Below are 21,814 nucleotides of genomic sequence, written 5' to 3' on the forward strand. Positions count from 1 at the left end.
AAGGGCGTGTTTAGGTCTGGGGGGTTAGTAGCCAATGGCTACTAGCCCTGAGGGTGGGTACACCCTCTTTGTGCCTCCTCCCAAGGGGAGGGGGTCACAAGCCTAACCCTATTGGGGGAATCCTCCATCTGCAAGATGGAGGATTTCTAAAAGTCAGAGTCATCTCAGCTCAGGACACCTTAGGGGCTGTCCTGACTGGCCAGTGACTCCTCCTTGTTTTTCTCATTATTTTCTCCGGCCTTGCCGCCAAAAGTGGGGCCTGGCCGGAGGGGGCGGGCAACTCCACTGGCTGGAGTGTCCTGCTGGGTTGGCACAAAGGAGGTGAGCCTTTGAGGCTCACCGCCAGGTGTGACAATTCCTGCCTGGGGGAGGTGTTAGCATCTCCCCCCAGTGCAGGCTTTGTTACTGGCCTCAGAGTGACAAAGGCACTCTCCCCATGGGGCCAGCAACATGTCTCGGTTTGTGGCAGGCTGCTAAAACTAGTCAGCCTACACAGATAGTCGGTTAAGTTTCAGGGGGCACCTCTAAGGTGCCCTCTGGGGTGTATTTTACAATAAAATGTACACTGGCATCAGTGTGCATTTATTGTGCTGAGAAGTTTGATACCAAACTTCCCAGTTTTCAGTGTAGCCATTATGGTGCTGTGGAGTTCGTGTTTGACAAACTCCCAGACCATATACTCTTATGGCTACCCTGCACTTACAATGTCTAAGGTTTTGTTTAGACACTGTAGGGGTACCATGCTCATGCACTGGTACCCTCACCTATGGTATAGTGCACCCTGCCTTAGGGCTGTAAGGCCTGCTAGAGGGGTGTCTTACCTATACTGCATAGGCAGTGAGAGGCTGGCATGGCACCCTGAGGGGAGTGCCATGTCGACTTACTCGTTTTGTCCTCACTAGCACACACAAGCTGGCAAGCAGTGTGTCTGTGCTGAGTGAGAGGTCTCCAGGGTGGCATAAGACATGCTGCAGCCCTTAGAGACCTTCCTTGGCATCAGGGCCCTTGGTACTAGAAGTACCAGTTACAAGGGACTTATCTGGATGCCAGGGTCTGCCAATTGTGGATACAAAAGTACAGGTTAGGGAAAGAACACTGGTGCTGGGGCCTGGTTAGCAGGCCTCAGCACACTTTCAATTGTAAACATAGCATCAGCAAAGGCAAAAAGTCAGGGGGCAACCATGCCAAGGAGGCATTTCCTTACACAACCCCCCCCCCAAACGAAAGAGGATGAGACTAACCTTTCCCAAGAGAGTCTTCATTTTCTAAGTGGAAGAACCTGGAAAGGCCATCTGCATTGGCATGGGCAGTCCCAGGTCTGTGTTCCACTATAAAGTCCATTCCCTGTAGGGAGATGGACCACCTCAACAGTTTAGGATTTTCACCTTTCATTTGCATCAGCCATTTGAGAGGTCTGTGGTCAGTTTGAACTAGGAAGTGAGTCCCAAAGAGGTATGGTCTCAGCTTCTTCAGGGACCAAACCACAGCAAAGGCCTCCCTCTCAATGGCACTCCAACGCTGCTCCCTGGGGAGTAACCTCCTGCTAATGAAAGCAACAGGCTGGTCAAGGCCATCATCATTTGTTTGGGACAAAACTGCCCCTATCCCATGTTCAGAGGCATCAGTCTGCACAATGAACTGCTTAGAATAATCTGGAGCTTTGAGAACTGGTGCTGAGCACATTGCCTGTTTCAGGGTGTCAAAGGCCTGTTGGCATTCCACAGTCCAGTTCACTTTCTTGGGCATTTTCTTGGAGGTGAGTTCAGTGAGGGCTGTCACAATGGATCCATATCCCTTCACAAACCTCCTGTAATACCCAGTCAAGCCAAGGAATGCCCTGACTTGAGTCTGGGTTTTTGGAGCTACCCAGTCCAGAATAGTCTGGATCTTGGGTTGGAGTGGCTGAACTTGGCCTCCACCTACAAGGTGGCCCAAGTAAACCACAGTTCCCTGCCCTATCTGGCATTTGGATGCCTTGATAGAGAGGCCTGCAGATTGCAGAGCCTTCAAAACCTTCCTCAGGTGGACCAGGTGATCCTGCCAGGTGGAGCTAAAGACAGCAATATCATCAAGATAAGCTGTGCTAAAGGACTCCAAGCCAGCAAGGACTTGATTCACCAACCTTTGGAAGGTGGCAGGGGCATTCTTTAAACCAAAGGGCATAACAGTAAACTGATAATGCCCATCAGGTGTGGAGAATGCTGTCTTTTCTTTTGCTCCAGGTGCCATTTTTATTTGCCAGTACCCTGCTGTCAAGTCAAAGGTACTTAGGAATTTGGCAGCACCTAATTTGTCTATGAGCTCATCAGCTCTTGGAATTGGATGAGCATCTGTCTTGGTGACAGAATTGAGCCCTCTGTAGTCCACACAAAACCTCATCTCTTTCTTTCCATCTTTGGTGTGGGGTTTGGGGACAAAGACCACTGGGCTAGCCCAGGGGCTGTCAGAGCGCTCAATCACTCCCAATTCCAGCATCTTGTGGACTTCCACCTTGATGCTTTCCTTAACATGGTCAGACTGTCTGAAGATTTTGTTCTTGACAGGCATGCTGTCTCCTGTGTCCACATCATGGGTACACAGGTGTGTCTGACCAGGGGTTAGGGAGAACAGCTCAGGAAACTGTTGTAGGACTCTCCTACAATCAGCTTGCTGTTGGCCAGAGAGGGTGTCTGAGTAGATCACTCCATCTACTGTGCCATCTTTTGGGTCTGATGACAGAAGATCAGGGAGAGGTTCACTCTCTGCCTCCTGATCCTCATCTGTTACCATTAACAGATTCACATCAGCCCTGTCATGGAAGAGCTTAAGGCGGTTCACATGGATCACCCTCTTGGGGCTCCTGCTTGTGCCCAGGTCCACCAGGTAGGTGACCTGACTCTTCCTCTCTAGCACTGGGTAAGGGCCACTCCATTTGTCCTGGAGTGCCCTGGGAGCCACAGGCTCCAGAACCCAGACTTTCTGCCTTGGTTGGAACTCAACCAGTGCAGCCTTTTGGTCATACCAAAACTTCTGGAGCTGTTGGCTGGCCTCAAGGTTTTTGGTTGCCTTTTCCATGTACTCTGCCATTCTAGAGCGAAGGCCAAGTACATAGTCCACTATGTCTTGTTTTGGCTCATGGAGAGGTCTCTCCCAGCCTTCTTTAACAAGAGCAAGTGGTCCCCTTACAGGATGACCAAACAGAAGTTCAAAGGGTGAGAACCCTACTCCCTTCTGTGGTACCTCCCTGTAAGCGAAAAGCAGACATGGCAGGAGGACATCCCATCTCCTTTTGAGTTTTTCTGGGAGCCCCATGATCATGCCCTTTAATGTCTTGTTGAATCTCTCAACTAAGCCATTAGTTTGTGGATGGTAAGGTGTAGTGAATTTATAAGTCACTCCACACTCATTCCACATGTGCTTTAGGTATGCTGACATGAAGTTGGTACCTCTGTCAGACACCACCTCCTTAGGGAAACCCACTCTGGTAAAGATACCAATGAGGGCCTTGGCTACTGCAGGGGCAGTAGTCGACCTAAGGGGAATAGCTTCAGGATACCTGGTAGCATGATCCACTACTACCAGGATATACATATTCCCTGAGGCTGTGGGAGGTTCCAGTGGACCAACTATGTCCACACCCACTCTTTCAAAGGGCACCCCCACCACTGGAAGTGGAATGAGGGGGGCCTTTGGATGCCCACCTGTCTTACCACTGGCTTGACAGGTGGGGCAGGAGAGGCAAAACTCCTTAACCATGTTGGACATATTGGGCCAGTAGAAGTGGTTGACTAACCTCTCCCACGTCTTGGTTTGTCCCAAATGTCCAGCAAGGGGAATGTCATGGGCCAATGTTAGGATGAACTCTCTGAACAGCTGAGGCACTACCACTCTCCTAGTGGCACCAGGTTTGGGGTCTCTGGCCTCAGTGTACAGGAGCCCATCTTCCCAATAGACCCTATGTGTTCCATTTTTCTTGCCTTTGGACTCTTCAGCAGCTTGCTGCCTAAGGCCTTCAAGAGAGGGACAGGTTTCTTGTCCCTTACACAGCTCTTCCCTGGAGGGTCCCCCTGGGCCTAAGAGCTCAACCTGATAAGGTTCAAGCTCCAAAGGCTCAGTTCCCTCAGAGGGCAGAACTTCTTCCTGAGAAGAGAGGTTCCCTTTCTTTTGCTGTGTTGCAGTTGGCTTCCCAACTGACTTTCCTGTTCTCTTGGTAGGCTGGGCCATTTTTCCAGACTCCAGCTCTACTTTTTCACCCTGTGCCTTGCATTGTGCTCTTGTTTTCACACACACCAGTTCAGGGATACCCAGCATTGCTGCATGGGTTTTTAGCTCTACCTCAGCCCATGCTGAGGACTCCAGGTCATTTCCAAGCAGACAGTCCACTGGGATATTTGAGGAGACCACCACCTGTTTCAGGCCATTGACCCCTCCCCATTCTAAAGTAACCATTGCCATGGGATGTACTTTTTTCTGATTGTCAGCGTTGGTGACTGTGTAAGTTTTTCCAGTCAGGTATTGGCCAGGGGAAACCAGTTTCTCTGTCACCATGGTGACACTGGCACCTGTATCCCTCAGGCCCTCTATTCTAGTCCCATTAATTAAGAGTTGCTGTCTGTATTTTTGCATGTTAGGCGGCCAGACAGCTAGTGTGGCTAAATCCACCCCACCCTCAGAAACTAGAGTAGCTTCAGTGTGGACCCTGATTTGCTCTGGGCACACTGTTGATCCCACTTGGAGACTAGCCATACCAGTGTTACCTGGATGGGAGTTTGGAGTGGAACCTTTCTTGGGACAGGCCTTGTCTCCAGTTTGGTGTCCATGCTGTTTACAGCTATGACACCAGGCCTTTTTGGGATCAAAGTTTTTACCCTTGTACCCATTGTTTTGTGAAGAGGCTCTGGGCCCACCCTCCTGTGCAGGTTTTTGGGGGCCTGTAGAAGACTCTTTACTATTTTTAGTTTTGGTTGTCTCATCACCCTTCCCCTGGGGAGTCTTTGTGACCCCTTTCTTTTGGTCACCCCGTGTTGAAGTCTTGGACACCCTTGTCTTGACCCAATGGTCCGCCTTCTTTCCCAATTCTTGGGGAGAAATTGGTCCTAGGTCTACCAGATGCTGATGCAGTTTATCATTGAAACAATTACTTAACAGGTGTTCTTTCACAAATAAATTGTACAGCCCATCATAATTACTTACACCACTGCCTTGAATCCAACCATCTAGTGTTTTCACTGAGTAGTCAACAAAGTCAACCCAGGTCTGGCTCGAGGATTTTTGAGCCCCCCTGAACCTAATCCTGTACTCCTCAGTGGAGAATCCAAAGCCCTCAATCAGGGTACCCTTCATGAGGTCATAAGATTCTGCATCTTGTCCAGAGAGTGTGAGGAGTCTATCCCTACACTTTCCTGTGAACATTTCCCAAAGGAGAGCACCCCAGTGAGATCTGTTCACTTTTCTGGTTACACAAGCCCTCTCAAAAGCTGTGAACCATTTGGTGATGTCATCACCATCTTCATATTTAGTTACAATCCCTTTGGGGATTTTCAACATGTCAGGAGAATCTCTGACCCTATTTATGTTGCTGCCACCATTGATGGGTCCTAGGCCCATCTCTTGTCTTTCCCTCTCTATGGCTAGGATCTGTCTTTCCAAAGCCAATCTTTTGGCCATCCTGGCTAACTGGATGTCCTCTTCACTGGAGTTATCCTCAGTGATTTCAGAGTTGTTGGTCCCTCCTGTGAGGGAACCAGCATCTCTGACTATTATTTGTGGAGTCAGGGCTTGAGAAGCCCTGCTCTCCCTAAGTAGGACTGGAGGGGGGGAATTTCCCTCCAAGTCACTATCTTCATCCTCTGAGTTGCCATCCTCAGAGGGGTTGGCCTTTTCAAACTCTGCCAAAAGCTCCTGGAGCTGTACTTTGGTAGGTTTGGGGCCCATTGCTATTTTCTTTAGTTTACAGAGTGACCTTAGCGCTCTCATCTGTAGATGGAGGTAAGGTGTGGTGTCGAGTTCCACCACATTCACATCTGTGCTAGACATTATGCTTCTAAAAGTTGGAATACTTTTTAAGAAACTAAAACTGGTTCTAGAATCTAATTCAAACTTTTAACAAACTTTTAAACTCTAAAAGAAATGCTAAACAGGATCTAACACAAGGCCCTAGCAGGTCTTTTAAGAATTTAGAAAACTTTTCAAATTGCAAAAATCAATTTCTAATGACAATTTTGGAATTTGTCGTGTGATCAGGTATTGGCTGAGTAGTCCAGCAAATGCAAAGTCTTGTACCCCACCGCTGATCCACCAATGTAGGAAGTTGGTTCTGTATGTGCTATTTCAAAGTAAGGAATAGCATGCACAGAGTCCAAGGGTTCCCCTTAGAGGTAAAATAGTGGTAAAAAGAGATAATACTAATGCTCTATTTTGTGGTAGTGTGGTCGAGCAGTAGGCTTATCCAAGGAGTAGTGTTAAGCATTTGTTGTACATACACATAGACAATAAATGAGGTACACACACTCAGAGACAAATCCAGCCAATAGGTTTTTATATAGAAAAATATCTTTTCTTAGTTTATTTTAAGAACCACAGGTTCAAATTCTACATGTAATAGCTCATTCGAAAGGTATTGCAGGTAAGTACTTTAGGAACTTCAAATCATAAAAATTGCATGTATACTTTTCAAGTTATTCACAAATAGCTGTTTTAAAAGTGGACACTTAGTGCAATTTTCACAGTTCCTAGGGGAGGTAAGTATTTGTTAGTTTTACCAGGTAAGTAAGACACTTACAGGGTTCAGTTCTTGGTCCAAGGTAGCCCACCGTTGGGGGTTCAGAGCAACCCCAAAGTCACCACACCAGCAGCTCAGGGCCGGTCAGGTGCAGAGTTCAAAGTGGTGCCCAAAACACATAGGCTAGAATGGAGAGAAGGGGGTGCCCCGGTTCCGGTCTGCTTGCAGGTAAGTACCCGCGTCTTCGGAGGGCAGACCAGGGGGGTTTTGTAGGGCACCGGGGGGGACACAAGCCCACAGAGGAATTTCACCCTCAGCAGCGCGGGGGCGGCCGGGTGCAGTGTAGAAACAAGCGTCGGGTTTGTAATGGAAGTCAATGGGAGATCTAGGGATCTCTTCAGCGCTGCAGGCAGGCAAGGGGGGGGTTCCTCGGGGAAACCTCCACTTGGTCAAGGGAGAGGGACTCCTGGGGGTCACTCCTCCAGTGAAAGTCCGGTCCTTCGGGTCCTGGGGGCTGCGGGTGCAGGGTCTCTCCCAGGTGTCGGGACTTAGGATTCAAAGAGTCGCGGTCAGGGGAAGCCTCGGGATTCCCTCTGCAGGCGGCGCTGTGGGGGCTCAGGGGGGACAGGTTTTTGTACTCACAGTCTTAGAGTAGTCCTGGGGTCCCTCCTGAGGTGTTGGATCGCCACCAGCCGAGTCGGGGTCGCCGGGTGCAGTGTTGCAAGTCTCACGCCTTTTGCGGGGAGCTTGCAGGGTTCTTTAAAGCTGCTGGAAACAAAGTTGCAGCCTTTCTTGGAGCAGGTCCGCTGTCCTCGGGAGTTTCTTGTCTTTTCGAAGCAGGGGCAGTCCTCCGAGGATATCGAGGTCGCTGGTCCCTTTGGAAGGCGTCGCTGGAGCAGGATCTTTGGAAGGCAGGAGACAGGCCGGTGAGTTTCTGGAGCCAAGGCAGTTGTCGTCTTCTGGTCTTCCGCTGCAGGGGTTTTCAGCTGGGCAGTCCTTCTTCTTGTAGTTGCAGGAATCTGATTTTCTAGGGTTCAGGGTAGCCCTTAAATACTAAATTTAAGGGCGTGTTTAGGTCTGGGGGGTTAGTAGCCAATGGCTACTAGCCCTGAGGGTGGGTACACCCTCTTTGTGCCTCCTCCCAAGGGGAGGGGGTCACAAGCCTAACCCTATTGGGGGAATCCTCCATCTGCAAGATGGAGGATTTCTAAAAGTCAGAGTCACCTCAGCTCAGGACACCTTAGGGGCTGTCCTGACTGGCCAGTGACTCCTCCTTGTTTTTCTCATTATTTTCTCCGGCCTTGCCGCCAAAAGTGGGGCCTGGCCGGAGGGGGCGGGCAACTCCACTGGCTGGAGTGTCCTGCTGGGTTGGCACAAAGGAGGTGAGCCTTTGAGGCTCACCGCCAGGTGTGACAATTCCTGCCTGGGGGAGGTGTTAGCATCTCCCCCCAGTGCAGGCTTTGTTACTGGCCTCAGAGTGACAAAGGCACTCTCCCCATGGGGCCAGCAACATGTCTCGGTTTGTGGCAGGCTGCTAAAACTAGTCAGCCTACACAGATAGTCGGTTAAGTTTCAGGGGGCACCTCTAAGGTGCCCTCTGGGGTGTATTTTACAATAAAATGTACACTGGCATCAGTGTGCATTTATTGTGCTGAGAAGTTTGATACCAAACTTCCCAGTTTTCAGTGTAGCCATTATGGTGCTGTGGAGTTCGTGTTTGACAAACTCCCAGACCATATACTCTTATGGCTACCCTGCACTTACAATGTCTAAGGTTTTGTTTAGACACTGTAGGGGTACCATGCTCATGCACTGGTACCCTCACCTATGGTATAGTGCACCCTGCCTTAGGGCTGTAAGGCCTGCTAGAGGGGTGTCTTACCTATACTGCATAGGCAGTGAGAGGCTGGCATGGCACCCTGAGGGGAGTGCCATGTCGACTTACTCGTTTTGTCCTCACTAGCACACACAAGCTGGCAAGCAGTGTGTCTGTGCTGAGTGAGAGGTCTCCAGGGTGGCATAAGACATGCTGCAGCCCTTAGAGACCTTCCTTGGCATCAGGGCCCTTGGTACTAGAAGTACCAGTTACAAGGGACTTATCTGGATGCCAGGGTCTGCCAATTGTGGATACAAAAGTACAGGTTAGGGAAAGAACACTGGTGCTGGGGCCTGGTTAGCAGGCCTCAGCACACTTTCAATTGTAAACATAGCATCAGCAAAGGCAAAAAGTCAGGGGGCAACCATGCCAAGGAGGCATTTCCTTACAACATCCTACTGTGTTCAGTGAAGTCTGTCTTCAGTTTGTAGAAAAATTGTCTGCAAATGACGATGCCTCAAGTTTGTGTAGTATGGCTCAAATCAGTATGTAAAAAGGGGCCAAATTACCAGAATACAATTTAGCAAATAGCAAGGATCGGGTGCTAGTAGAGGCTGATGCTATATGCAAGAAGGTGCGGTCTAATTCTGTTCATGGGATTGCCAAGTCGCACAATTATGACCTAAACTATCCAGCGAATTAATGCAATTTACACGGTCGACCTTGTCTGAGTATACTGCTACTCCATACCTTGCTGAAGGAGTAAGCCAAGAAAACACTTCAACAACACTAGAAATTCCGTACCAGATTCTTGGTTGGTGCGCCACACTTGAAAAATCAAGCAAATAGTGAGCTTAACGTCTGGTTTAAAGGCAGTGGTATAAGCACGTTCAACTCACTTGCACTAGTGCAACCCATTTTCGCTTCAATTTCTTTTACCTAGCAGCCATCTTTCCATTCAGAAAAGTAGTGCCTTCAAAGCACATTTGATTGTGTAAAAAAAAAAAAAGTCATTTCTTAGTCTGCCGTTTTTTGTTAGTTCTATCCACTCACTTAGCATGTGGGTCTATGAAAAATGTTCTTTCAGAATGATGGAACTATTGTTTCCTACTAGCTGAGGGACAGTTTGAGCTTTCTCACAAGGGCTTGCTGTTGGTAACATTTTATTTTCCCAATGTGCTGTCATCACTCTGTCAGCAGTTCTGACACTTCTTATTAATGTGATTACATTAGTTTTGTTGAGCTCCATTTGTTCAGCACTTTCTGCTCTAAACGAGATGCTGACTCGCTTTGCACAAGAGGAGCACACTACTATGTGAGATTCTTTATCGTGCATATGAAGCTGAAGTTTATCATGCTTTTTATCACAGTTATCATGCAGTTTATAAGCAGTCTGCTGCGCAGATGCATGCTGTCTGTTTCCATCATGTCTGTGTCTTGAGCCGAGGACATAAGTAATTTTGACTAGTCATGGGCAATTAACACTTCATTTTAGGTTGATTTAGTTGTTAAGAGGGACGAGAGCTACTTAAATTTAGGACCAGTACACCATACCAGAGTGGGATTGTCAGGGCAGTGACCTCTACTATTTGTTACAGCCAGACTAACAAGACCTTCAATTTTATTAGAATCTCTGTGGTCTAGTTAGTGCCAGCTTATTCCGATTCAGACTAAATTTCAAGACGCACCTTATACTCTTTGGTTCTCTGTGAGTTTCAATACGATCCACTCTGGAATATCTTGCATCTTCGGGTCTATACAGAGAAGATGTATCCTCGTTTATCTTTTGTGTAAGCGATTTTGTACGTCTGGTCAAGACTGCTTTTTGTAGCCTCATATAGAGAAGTCACTACAAAGGATGCATTCTTGCTGTTGATCTCCTTTTGTGTCGTGCGTAGGGTATTCAAAGTAGCTTGTGCAACAGGAAACTAGTGAGCCCCTATTAAGGCAGGGGAGACCATTCCATTCCATTTGCTTCAGTCGCAATGCTAGACCTCAAGGCATAATTCATTTTCATTATCTAGACTTGATGTGAGAGATGGAGTCATGGACCTCTTCTGTTTTGAATTCCAGATGCAGGAGGATGTGTTGTGGCATCCAGATGGTATAAAATGCTCTTATGGTGAGTTGACCATTTGGTGAAATTGAGGATAACTCGCAAGCTTCATATTTCTTTTGATAATGATGTCCAAGTTCTCGGAGTCGGGATCAAGTCTAATTTGTTTAATGGTTTGGCGACAGATAATCTGGAAAGTGCAGGCGATCTTGATAATTTAGAACTAGATAGCTGTCTCTTATGTCTGTAGTTGTAAATGTTTGAATTCTGGTTGGGAATTGAGGAAGGCAGTGAAAATCAGTGGGAAATTATCCATTCTTGAGGTACACCTGCATGCTGAAAGGTGGGCAAGTGAATGGGGGGAATTGAGGATAACGCTTGATCAGTCGGTGGCGTAGGAATCTAGTAAATGGTGGTTTCCTTTATGCTTGTTTCTTTTGGTCTCTTTAGGAGGGAACAGTGACACCCTGTTCTCCATAAAAGGCCTAGTAAAGGAAAGACTTAAAACATTTTTTTCCACTGTGGTTTACAAATCTCCACAGTGGATTGTGCACCTCTGTTTCCTAGAAGTAGATCTAATTTGAGGCTGCTCTTTATATTGCTTAATCAAAGGAATGCCTCTTTGAGATTTTGCAGAGACTATTCTGCTTGATGATTAGTTTGAAGTAGATTACCTTCATCTCTGCCAGAAATGTGCAGTTAATTAAGGATTTGTTAATCGTGCTTATTTCAGGCATTATGACTCCGTTCAGTAGTAGGTAATTCTTCTTCAAAGTTTGTGGCGTCAAGGGTCTTATGGTTATCCAGCAAGTTAACGGACCTTCAAACAGGTAATGAGACAGTTGCTTGAATGATTAGATTAGGGTGATTTTTTTTTGTGTATCTGCTTGCTTTGCACTCAGAGCTTGCTGGCACAGAGCTCCAGCATTTTAATTTTGGCAGTATAGTAGTCGTCTTTGGAGTTAAATATATTTTGTGATTGTGAATCCGTTACTGGGGGTGCAATCTGGGAAAATATAACAATGTTGTTTTGCTCTTTAGTGGAGCATTTGGCTTTGGGGTTTCTGTTTGAGTATTGAGCTTTTGGTTGCCAAGGTAAGTCCCTGAAGGCAGATGCATCCATGGGGACTAGTTTAACCATTGTGTACCCCGTTGAAATCCGCTTAATCCATTGTTTTAGTTTAGGGTGACTTTGTGCTGGGGCCTAAAGGATAAATCGGCATACTAAAAACAAGCACTTGCAATGAAATAGGTCTTGCATTTGCATGAGTTCGAGCTATTGACATTGTAAGTTCATAACTGGACTTTTCTTGCCACATAAATTGGTCAACCCTGCCTCATAATTTCGTCTTTTCCTGCAATATAATTCCAGTGGCCCGACATATAACTAAAGCACTTCCATTTACCTTCTTCCTCTATCTGCAGCAAAAAATGAAAATGTTGCTATTTATCATCTTAATTTAAATCTTCAATGCTGATTCCAATAGATTACCTCTTTCACCAACCCACCATCAGAGTTGCTGGCTGGCTAACACAATGCCCCAGAAAGACACAAGATGGCCATAGAGGAGAAATAAGCTAGAAGGGTCACCAAAGCAAATCAAGAGCGTTGAAACAGTCAGTGTGAAAAGGATGTAAAGTTGACCTGAACTATGGTCATAATTGTAATAAGGACAACTATCATATAAACCTTTATCAGAATTAATCTTTTGGCATTAGAATATAATGCTCAAAACAGCCCCTAGAGGGCACCATAATAAATATAATTTTGAGGAAACATGGTTATGTAACCATATTGTTAGCTCCTAGAGGGAAAAACCCTACTGGGAAAAAAAAAAAACATGAAGTATGCAGTGTAACCATATACTTTTTAGGGCTACTGCAATGATACTACAAACAAGGCCTTTAAAGCAAAAATTCTCCTAGCTTTAAATCAAGTTGTAGCCATGAGAAAGCTTAAGACACTGAATGTTGGGATGGGGTTATTATTTTGGGGTCCCCACTAACCTAGTGTGGGGACCCTGAGATGATGTAGACTGAGCGTTTTGAAGGTGGTCCCATTGTCCCAGTATCACCACAGGCTGAGGTATGAGCAAATATGTTTTGAAAAAGTAATGCCCTGCAAAGCATTATGGGTTGCGTTTTCCCAAGTGCAGTGAATATTGTAGTATTGCCTCTCCTGCTGTGCCGGGAGAGCCGCTTTCACTTGAGGGTTTCTGTTTTACTTAAAGCATTCACTAATTTTAAGTGTTTGTAAGGGGAGAGCCACAAGAAATCACTCTGGTTAGGTAACTCTGAAGAATGTGACCAGTGCTTCAATACCTCTGATCGAGTTCATGCTGTTGTGCCTGTTCGTGCTGTAAGCGCCATGGCCGCTACGCAGGGAAGAGACTAAAGAAATAGTTTGCCCATGCTGAAGTATATTGTGAAATTATCCATGTGACGGGGCAGTCTGCAAGACGTGACAAATACAGCCTCATGGCGGGACAAATGTAAAGCATTTACCAATGACCTCAAGGGATTTTTGAAAGGCAAGCCCACGAACGAGTGAAAGTGATGGTGGGTGTTTAAAAGCCCACAATACTTACAACAGATCAAAGCGCTTGCGCTCTCGACCTAAATTTGGAAACCTTTGAACACTCTTAAGAAGTAAAATTGTGACTCAATGGAAGAGAAATGACGAGCGTTCTAGTTAAGCTAATGTAAGAATGTATGAAATCAAACCTAGTTTAACTTGCAGTGGGGATGGCCTTCGAACATGGAAACAATTCAGCCCTTATTTAAAATGTTTGTTATTTACTTAAAGATTTGTTTCCAGTTAACGTTTATATAGATATAACCCCACCAGCTCGCTTGAATCTAGTGAACGGTTTACCTTAGTTTCTCTATCTAGAATCCCCGTAAATGTTGACTTGATTTGGAAGAAATACGCATTTCTGCGCAAACTCGTCTCCTGGCTGTATGTTTATAGCTCCTAAGGCATTTAACATCTGTTTATGGAGTTTTTCTTTGCGTAAAGTCGGTAAAGAAATGAACCTTCGGCAAAGATCGCATAGAGGAAACACTTGCTGCATGTCGCCGCCATCTAGTGGATCTTGGCAAAATTACACATTTATATTTCCGTGCCCTTTCAGCAGTTTAACTCTAGCCATCTTCCTATTTTTAAATGATAAAACTGTAGCTACAAAGCAGAAAAAATCGGAGAGTCCTTGAGGTCCACCATGGTGTTTTCAAATGTGTAGCAAGCTATTGCAGATCATGGTGCATTCCTAGGTTGTTACCTGCGTTTGTCTGGTGCTTGATTAAGATTCCTACTAATTGTGTTTGCCTACATTGTAATACTTTTTTGGCAATTTATGTGATAGCCTGTATTTTATACCTTGTAAAACTGGGGTATTAAACTTGGTAGGATGTATTTGCCTGTCTTAAAGGTGCAACAATGTCTACAGCAAAGATAGTAGACTGCTCTCCTGAAATCCTTTTTCGTTTTACTCTTTTAGGTTGAAAGCCGAGCTGAAGATAGCTGGGACATGTTTCCTGATTGCCTCAGTTCAACTCCTGTCAGGCATAACAAAGTCAAAAGTACAAGGAAAGGTGTCCAGAAAGTGAGAGACGTGCCTGTACAATTAAGCGATGGTGAAGAGAAGGTCTATAGTCCAGAGCATGACACTAGCTCTGAATCCAGTATTGATTATGTGGACTTCGGATTAGACTTTATTAATGAATTGAGCACTGTCAGTACCATTAGGCCAGAAGAACCAAAATCGAAGCATGGAACGCCACACATCATAAATACTGCAAATGTTTCCCTTGGTGATTTGGTGAAATACATGCATTCTTACTGTATACCTAGCAGAACAGTGTGTGTGGAGCCTGTGAATACTGAATTGGGAGAAGACTTTTTAAGTAACGGTATTGTCCTAGAAATTGATGACTGCTTTTCACCTCCTGTGCTTGTGCAAGACTCAAGACCAGAGTTTCCTGACAAAAATTCAGTAAAAATTATTTGCCCTGTAGAACAAGTGGATTCCAAGATAACTACTGTTATAGAGAAGGAGTGTCAAATGTTAGATGATGCACGCATTCAAGAGAGGGCAGAACAGAGCAAGGAAGCAGCTCTGCAGAGTGAACATGGAATGAAAGCGGCAGAACAAGATGGTGATGAAAAATCTACTTTGCAGAGTGAGATTGGAATGCTAAAATCAGTGAAAAATGCACAATTGCAGAATGAGTTTGGAATGGAAGAGTCCGCTGATGTAAAGAAACTGTCTCTTAATGGTGAATCTGGAATAGCAAACCAAACGCTTGAATTGAACGAAAGTATTCCAGCCCTGCAGCTTGAACATAAAGACCAGGCTGATCATTATCTAGATGCCCTTCTTGATGCTACTCAGAAAAACGAATCAGAAGGAGATCCCCAAGCTTACGTCAAATGCGCTGAACTTGAAGGCCAGGCTGATGAGCTTGAAAAGGCGGCAGATCGGGCGTCTGTGCAAGATTCAGAAATGGTAGAAACTGAACCAAATTCTGTAGTTGATAAATGCTCTCCAAATAGTGATTGTGAAAAAGATGAGAATATACCTGCAGAAAACACTGATACAGCGGGTCCAGATATGCATTCCTTTGTACAAACTGTATCCGAGCTTGAAGCTTGTGCACAACATCCCAAAAATATACCAAGCACACTTGTTAAGTGTGAAGCTAGCGAATTAAAACTGAAGGATCTGGCACCTATGGAAAATTCAGAATCAAAAGATGGACTTGTGAAACATTCTATGGAGCCTGAACAGTCTGATGCTGAAGCGAAACACAGTCTTGAAATGGAACAGAATGTGCTACTGCAAGATTCAAGCACTGAAAATCAAACCGTTGGTGTCCAAGAGCTTTGCATCCTGCAAGTAGAGAATGATAATGGGTTCAGGAACTTGCCAGATTCACTTGAAAAATTGCCCGAAAATGTTGAGACTACAGCTGATTGCACTCTGACTGGGAAGAGAAAATGTAACCTTCGTAAGCATTCAACAAAAATGTTGAATAAAAGCCAAAAGAAAAAAGAGCTGCAAAATGTCAAACAAGGCATTGTTCCCCCAAAATGTTCTCCTATAGCACAATTACAAGACGCTGCAAGCGATGAGAATAAGCTGCCAAAAGTTGGTCCGCATCAAGCAAGTTCTTTGAGCAATCCATCTTTGAAAGAGTCTGACTTGCTAATTAAAAAATTGGAACAGGCTAAAAAAGAATCCCAAATGGAGCAGAAATTATTAAAGGCGTCCCGGGCCATGAAAAGCAGAGCAAGAAGTAACCCTGAGAATTCATCAGGCGTAAGCTCCCTAGATAAAAAGGTTAGTCCTATGAAAGGGAGAGACCCTGGACTTTCTCCAAAAGTGGAGAAAGAGGGTATTCCGCCAACACTGGTTGATAGTAATACACTAGAACCTTCTGTGCAAACTCTGGGCAGTAAGGAGCCCTTTGTTGAACACACACTTACTAACACTGAAATTGAAGCATCAAATATCTCTCTTGGAGCCAAAAGAAACTCAACGCCTGACTTACCAGATGGTCACGTAAAATGTGATTCTGATGCGGCCCCTGTTTCAAATGAAACATCGGAGGCTGAAGGGGAAAAGAATACTTCTGTCGAGGTAGAAAGGGAAGACAGTGCTTCTGTAGAAGAGGAAGCTTACCAGAATAACACAAAGGATATCAAACCAAAGTGTCTCAGCCTAAAAGAGTATCGAATGAGAATGCAACAACGCAAGGCAAAGACTGATGATAAAAAAGAGCATGAGAATTTAACGAATAAATGGCCAAGTCTACCAGAGCCCCCAACTGAGCTGGCAGAAATTCCTTGCTTAATGAAGCCTAAGATACCATCATTGTCCAAGATTACATTACCCAAGATTAAACCATACCAGGAGCCAAATGTGCTGGAATCCCCAGAATCTCCTGTGCTGGAATCTTCTGGAGATGCCTTAACAGAGGTGCCTCCTGCAGAGGATCACAATAACCAAACACCCCCCTCTTTCCTTCAGCATTCACAGTCCATAGAGTCTTCTCCCACGGCAGGAGTTCCCCAATCAACACAACCTCCTTGTGCTCTTTATACTGAGCCCCCACCAGCCCTTTGGCCTCTCATACCATCCCAAACTGTAGGGTACCCATTTCCACCACCTTTACCACCTCCACCAGTGCCCTGTATATCATCAAATGCTTTTCATGCTGTACCTATCCCACCAGCACCAATGTTGTCTTGGCCTCCGCCTTTCCCACCGCCACCTATTGGTTCTGGCCCTTTCCATACTTATCCTCCTGGGTGGGGTGCATGTCTACCACCACCGCTTCCTCCTCCTCCTCTTCCTCCGTCCTACTGGCCCAGTGTCCCATTGCCTCCGACGATACCCCCGCTCATGTACTGTGATAGAGGGCCACCAGTACAAGGTTCTTCAGGAGTTCCGTTTCCCCCCAGTGTGCCAAGTGCTCCCATGCAGAGAGTTGAGTTTCCATCAACTAATCTAAATCCACCATTGTTACAATCAGTGGAGCAGAAGACTCCTGTCATCAGTTACCAGGAGCTGCCTGATGTTCTTCAGAATGTTCAAAATATTGCTACACGCCCGAATGGTCAAACAGCAGATCTACACAAACCTGCAGATCACGTTAAATCTGCAATCAGCCTTGTGGCGCTTGATCAGGGAAAAACTGAATCAACAGCGTCTGCCCATTCAAGTTCAGACAAAATAAAAACATTAGTCAAGAAAACAGGAAAGCAGGTTTTCAGTAGTGAAACTCCAGCAAAGCAGACTACTGTTCAAAAGATGCATCCAGCTGAATGTGAGGTATCAGCTACTACAGCTTCACAAACCCTGCCAAACAATCAACAAAATATCAGAGGAGAAGTTGTAAAACAGATGATTCCTCAGTCCACAAATGAACTTGTTTTAAAAATATTCGAGTTGCTGCGAAAGGCACAACAAACATCCAGTAGTCAGGAAAAAATAGTTTCTGATACACCAAAGCCACAAATTGACACAAAGTTACCTTCAGTACCTCTAGCAGTATCTCCTGCCCTGCAAACATCCCACTTAGTATTGCAGACTTCGGATGGTTTTCGGGCAAGTGTGCCTTGTATGCCCCTACGTCCCAACTCTGTCCAGGAATGTGTTGAATCAAAGCCCGTAAAGCAGTCCTCTGATGAAGCAGTTACATCAATGACTCTAAAACCACAGGAGCCACATCAAACTATTGGAACAATGCCCCTGAAAACAATGGATGTCCAGGAATCTGCTCTGCCTGTGATGCAGAAACAATCCTCTGTTTCATTGGTCCCTTCAGATACACTCCAGCCTTTCTTTCCCATGGCAGATTCCAAGCCCCAGAATGTAGTACCTTTGGTGGTGCAGAAGTGCCAGGGTGTAGTCCAGGATCTGTTGCCAGTGCAGAAGCCCCAGTTTGTGCTACCCAATCCTTTGGCGGTGCAGAAGCCCCAGGGTGTAGTTCAGCAGCCTTTGGCGGTGGAGACGCCCCAGGGTGTAGTCCAGACTCCGTCATCAGTGCAAAAACCCCAGGGAATGGCCCTTTCAGGAGTGTCTAAGCTCCCGTCAACAGTGCAGAGGCCACAAGATGTGGACCCCGGCCATTCGCCAGTGCATAAGCCCCAGGGTGCTCTTCCTGTCCACAAGCACGAGGGTGTGGTTCCAGTCTCCTTGCAGAAGCCCCAGGTTGCAGCCTGGTCACCATTGGCAATGCAGAAGCCCCAGGCAATGATCTCAGTTGCTTCAGCAGCACAGAATCCAGATTTGGTGGGGCCTTCAGCACAGAAGCTTCAGGCAGTTGGCCTTGCGACTCAGATTTCTCGGGCTGCTCCATTGTTGATACCAAGTGTGTATGAAAAAAGAAAAATGAGGAGCTCCAGAGACACCACCAAAAAGAGAGGAGTTATTGGAAAAGAGAAAGGCAAGTTGTGATTTATTGTATGATATTGAGTAGTGATAACATATCTCTTGTTACGGCCACGCTCTTTTTAGGTTTCACAGTTTTCAGTCATCATGCTCTTTTTGGTCTCCGAAGTTGTTTTAACGTACCTTGACTGCCGTCTCCATGTTCCACAATATGCTTCATAGCGAGATTTGGTAGCTAATGCGATAGACCAAAATAGTAATTTAAAAAAGTTTAAATCTTCTAACATCCATTGGATATTTTGAGAGCCATGCTCCAGTGTAGCCCTTGATTCTAACTGTAATTCTTCCGTTTTGGCAAGTAAATATCTAGGTGTAAATATATATCTGAGTGAGAAAGTGTGTTGGGGGTTTGGGAATAATGGGGGGGGGGGGGGCAGAATTGGGGGTAGCGGTGTTGCACCCTAAAAATCTTATAAGATTGTGTAGCGTGAGCTGGCAAAATGAAGAGGGATTTGTTTTTTTGTTTCAAGACTTTCATTTGCAAGAAAAGAAAACTGAACAAAGTTTGAATGAGATAAATGACCATAAAAAATGAAGCAATTTATACAACTATTTTAGAAATACTGATGTGTTTTCAAATCGGAATGATTGTTGTAATTGTACCCCAGTTAATTACCTGGAGCTGATTTAGATGTCGTCCATGAATTCATGTTGCACGCCAATTTTGTTTCTTACGGGTTTTGGATTACCTTAGCCTATCTACAACCAGCCTCACTTCGCAGTGAATGTATTTTTCCACGTGTGTCTATGGGGAAAAATAGTGATCAGTGGCTACCCTTACTTCCCAAGCAGTTCATTTCTAAGGTCATTCATAGAACTCCACTTACTCTAGCAGCACTAATATATTTCTTTTGGCACAAATCATTAACCGTGGCACTCCATCTCACTAAAAATCAAGGAGACCTTTCCCACAATGTTTTCATTGTGTTAGCCGTTGTAATCATCTGTGTGCAGCCTAGATAACTGAATGAACAGCATGTCAACGGCTTCCTTTTTTAAATAACCAAATGTGCATTTCTGTAAATTAGTCACTTCTGAAAAAATCAATGGATACAAAGCTTGTATAAAATACACACACAGCTTTTAATTCAGCTGTGGTATTTTAGCAGCAGTGCGGTAAAAAATGTTCGCGACAAAATTACTTTGTCAACCGTTGTCATTTTAATAATTGACAACCAAGCCGAAATACCATGTTCTCTGGCATGAAAACTGGCAACAGGGCCTTATGCTGGCAAATTTAAATCCTTCTCCACTCACAAATCTCAGCTGTGCAATGTGTACTACCTACTTAATTGTACAGATCATAAGCGTACTGCACTGAACTTTGAAGTATCTAAATAGATTTCTGTCCCTAAAAGATGACATGACAACATATCCTCCAAACCGTTTAATTAAAACCGCATGTGGCAAAAAAAAAATCTCTTCCATGTTCAAACTGTACGCCCCCCCCCCCCCCCCCTAAAGTACATTAACGTCACTTGTCTTATCTAGTAAATGTTGATTATCGTGTGGCACTGTGCCCTCAGGAGCGGTCTGTAACTTCAGATTCCCCGACTGACTTAAATTTGCCATTCCGCTTGGCTGCCCTCACCTCTTCTCTGGAGGTCACGGTTTTTCTTGCCCACCCCTTTGCTAAACTGAAATAGTGACTTTGTCCACAAGAGGTGGTCATCTTGACTTAAAGATCTAGCTACACAATGAGCTCTACAGTCATTAGTCACATTTAGGAATTAATAGCCAGACATCTTGTGTCCTTGGAGCCACTGCTCATTAGTCCTATGTGCCTTTCTTGACATTTTCCACGTCCGCACATCAGTGCTTTCCATTTGATGCACTAGCTGTTAATTTACCATGTCCATAACCTAGTTTCATCCATTTATTTCATAAAAACAATTGAGGGAGGCGGTTGTGCTTTACCGTTTTCTCAGCTGAGAAAATATTATGCTCAGTTTTGTTTTAGATGGAACGTTATCAATAATTAAAGGCTTCACCAGCCCGTTTACACACTGCTTGAAGGGAATATATATATATATTTTTTTTTTTGCACAGTTACATTAGTTCCTGAAGGAAGTTGGCTCTGTATGCACTATTTCAAAGTAAGGAATAGTATGCACAGAGTCCAAGGGTTCCCCTTAGAGGTAAGATAGTGGCAAATAGAGATAATACTAATGCTCTATTTTGTGGTAGTGTGGTCGAGCAGTAGGCTTATCAAAGGAGTAGTGTTAAGCATTTGTTGTACATACACACAGGCAATAAATGAGGAACACACACTCGGAGACAATTCCAGGCCGATAGGTTTTTGTATAGAAAAATATATTTTTCTTAATTTATTTTAAGAACCACAGGTTCAAATTCTACATGTAATATCTCATTTGAAAGGTATTGCAGGTAAGTACTTTAGGAACTTTGAATAATCACAATAGCATATATACTTTTTACATAAAACACATATAGCTATTTCAAAAGTGGACACTTAGTGCAATTTTCACAGTTCCTAGGGGAGATAAGTTATTGTTAGTTCTTGCAGGTAAGTAAACCACCTACGGGGTTCAAATTGGGGTCCAAGGTAGCCCACCGTTGGTGGTTCAGAGCAACCCCAAAGTTACCACACAAGCAGCTCAGGGCCGGTCAGGTGCAGAGTTCAAAGTGGTGCCCAAAACACATAGGCTTCAATGGAGAAGGGGGTGCCCCGGTTCCAGTCTGCCAGCAGGTAAGTACCCGCGTCTTCGGAGGGCAGACCAGGGGGTTTTTGTAGGTCACCGGGGGGGGGACACAAGTCAGCACAAAAAGTACACCCTCAGCAGCATGGGGGTGGCCGGGTGCAGTGTGCAAACACACGTCCGGTTTTCAATAGGTTTCAATGAGAGACCAAGGGGTCTCTTCAGCGATGCAGGCAAGGGGGGGGGCTCCTCGGGGTAGCCACCACCAGGGCAAGGGAGTGGGCCTCCTGGGGGTCACTCCTGCACTGGAGTTCCGATCCTTCAGGTCCTGGGGGCTGCGGGTGCAGGGTCTTTTCCAGGCGTCGGGATTTTGGATTCAGACAGTCGCGGTCTGGGGGAGCCTCGGGATTCCCTCTGCAGGCGTTGCTGTGGGGGTTCAGGGGGGACAACTTTGGTTACTCAGTCTTGGAGTCGCCTGGGGGTCCTCACTGTAGCGTTGTTTCTTCACCAGTCGAGTCGGGGTCGCTGGGTGCAGTGTTGCAGGTCTCACGCTTCTGGCGGGGATTGCAGGGGTCTTTAAAGCTGCTCCTCTGGAAACAAAGTTGCAGTCTTTGTTGAACAGGG

General features: G+C 45.5%; 1 protein-coding gene across 1 annotated transcript in view; it reads left to right on the forward strand.

The window, feature by feature from the left end:
* The window catches only part of PPRC1 (PPARG related coactivator 1), a 191,849-nt gene that overhangs the window by 35,569 nt on the left and 134,466 nt on the right, over positions 1–21,814 (forward strand). The window contains exon 5 of the mRNA XM_069239597.1: positions 14,073–18,525. Within this exon, the coding sequence (XP_069095698.1) occupies positions 14,073–18,525 (4,453 nt within the window). The remainder of the gene's footprint in view (positions 1–14,072; positions 18,526–21,814) is intronic.

Source organism: Pleurodeles waltl, chromosome 6 (assembly GCF_031143425.1).
Source record: "Pleurodeles waltl isolate 20211129_DDA chromosome 6, aPleWal1.hap1.20221129, whole genome shotgun sequence".
Classification (NCBI taxonomy): Eukaryota; Metazoa; Chordata; class Amphibia; order Caudata; family Salamandridae; genus Pleurodeles; species Pleurodeles waltl.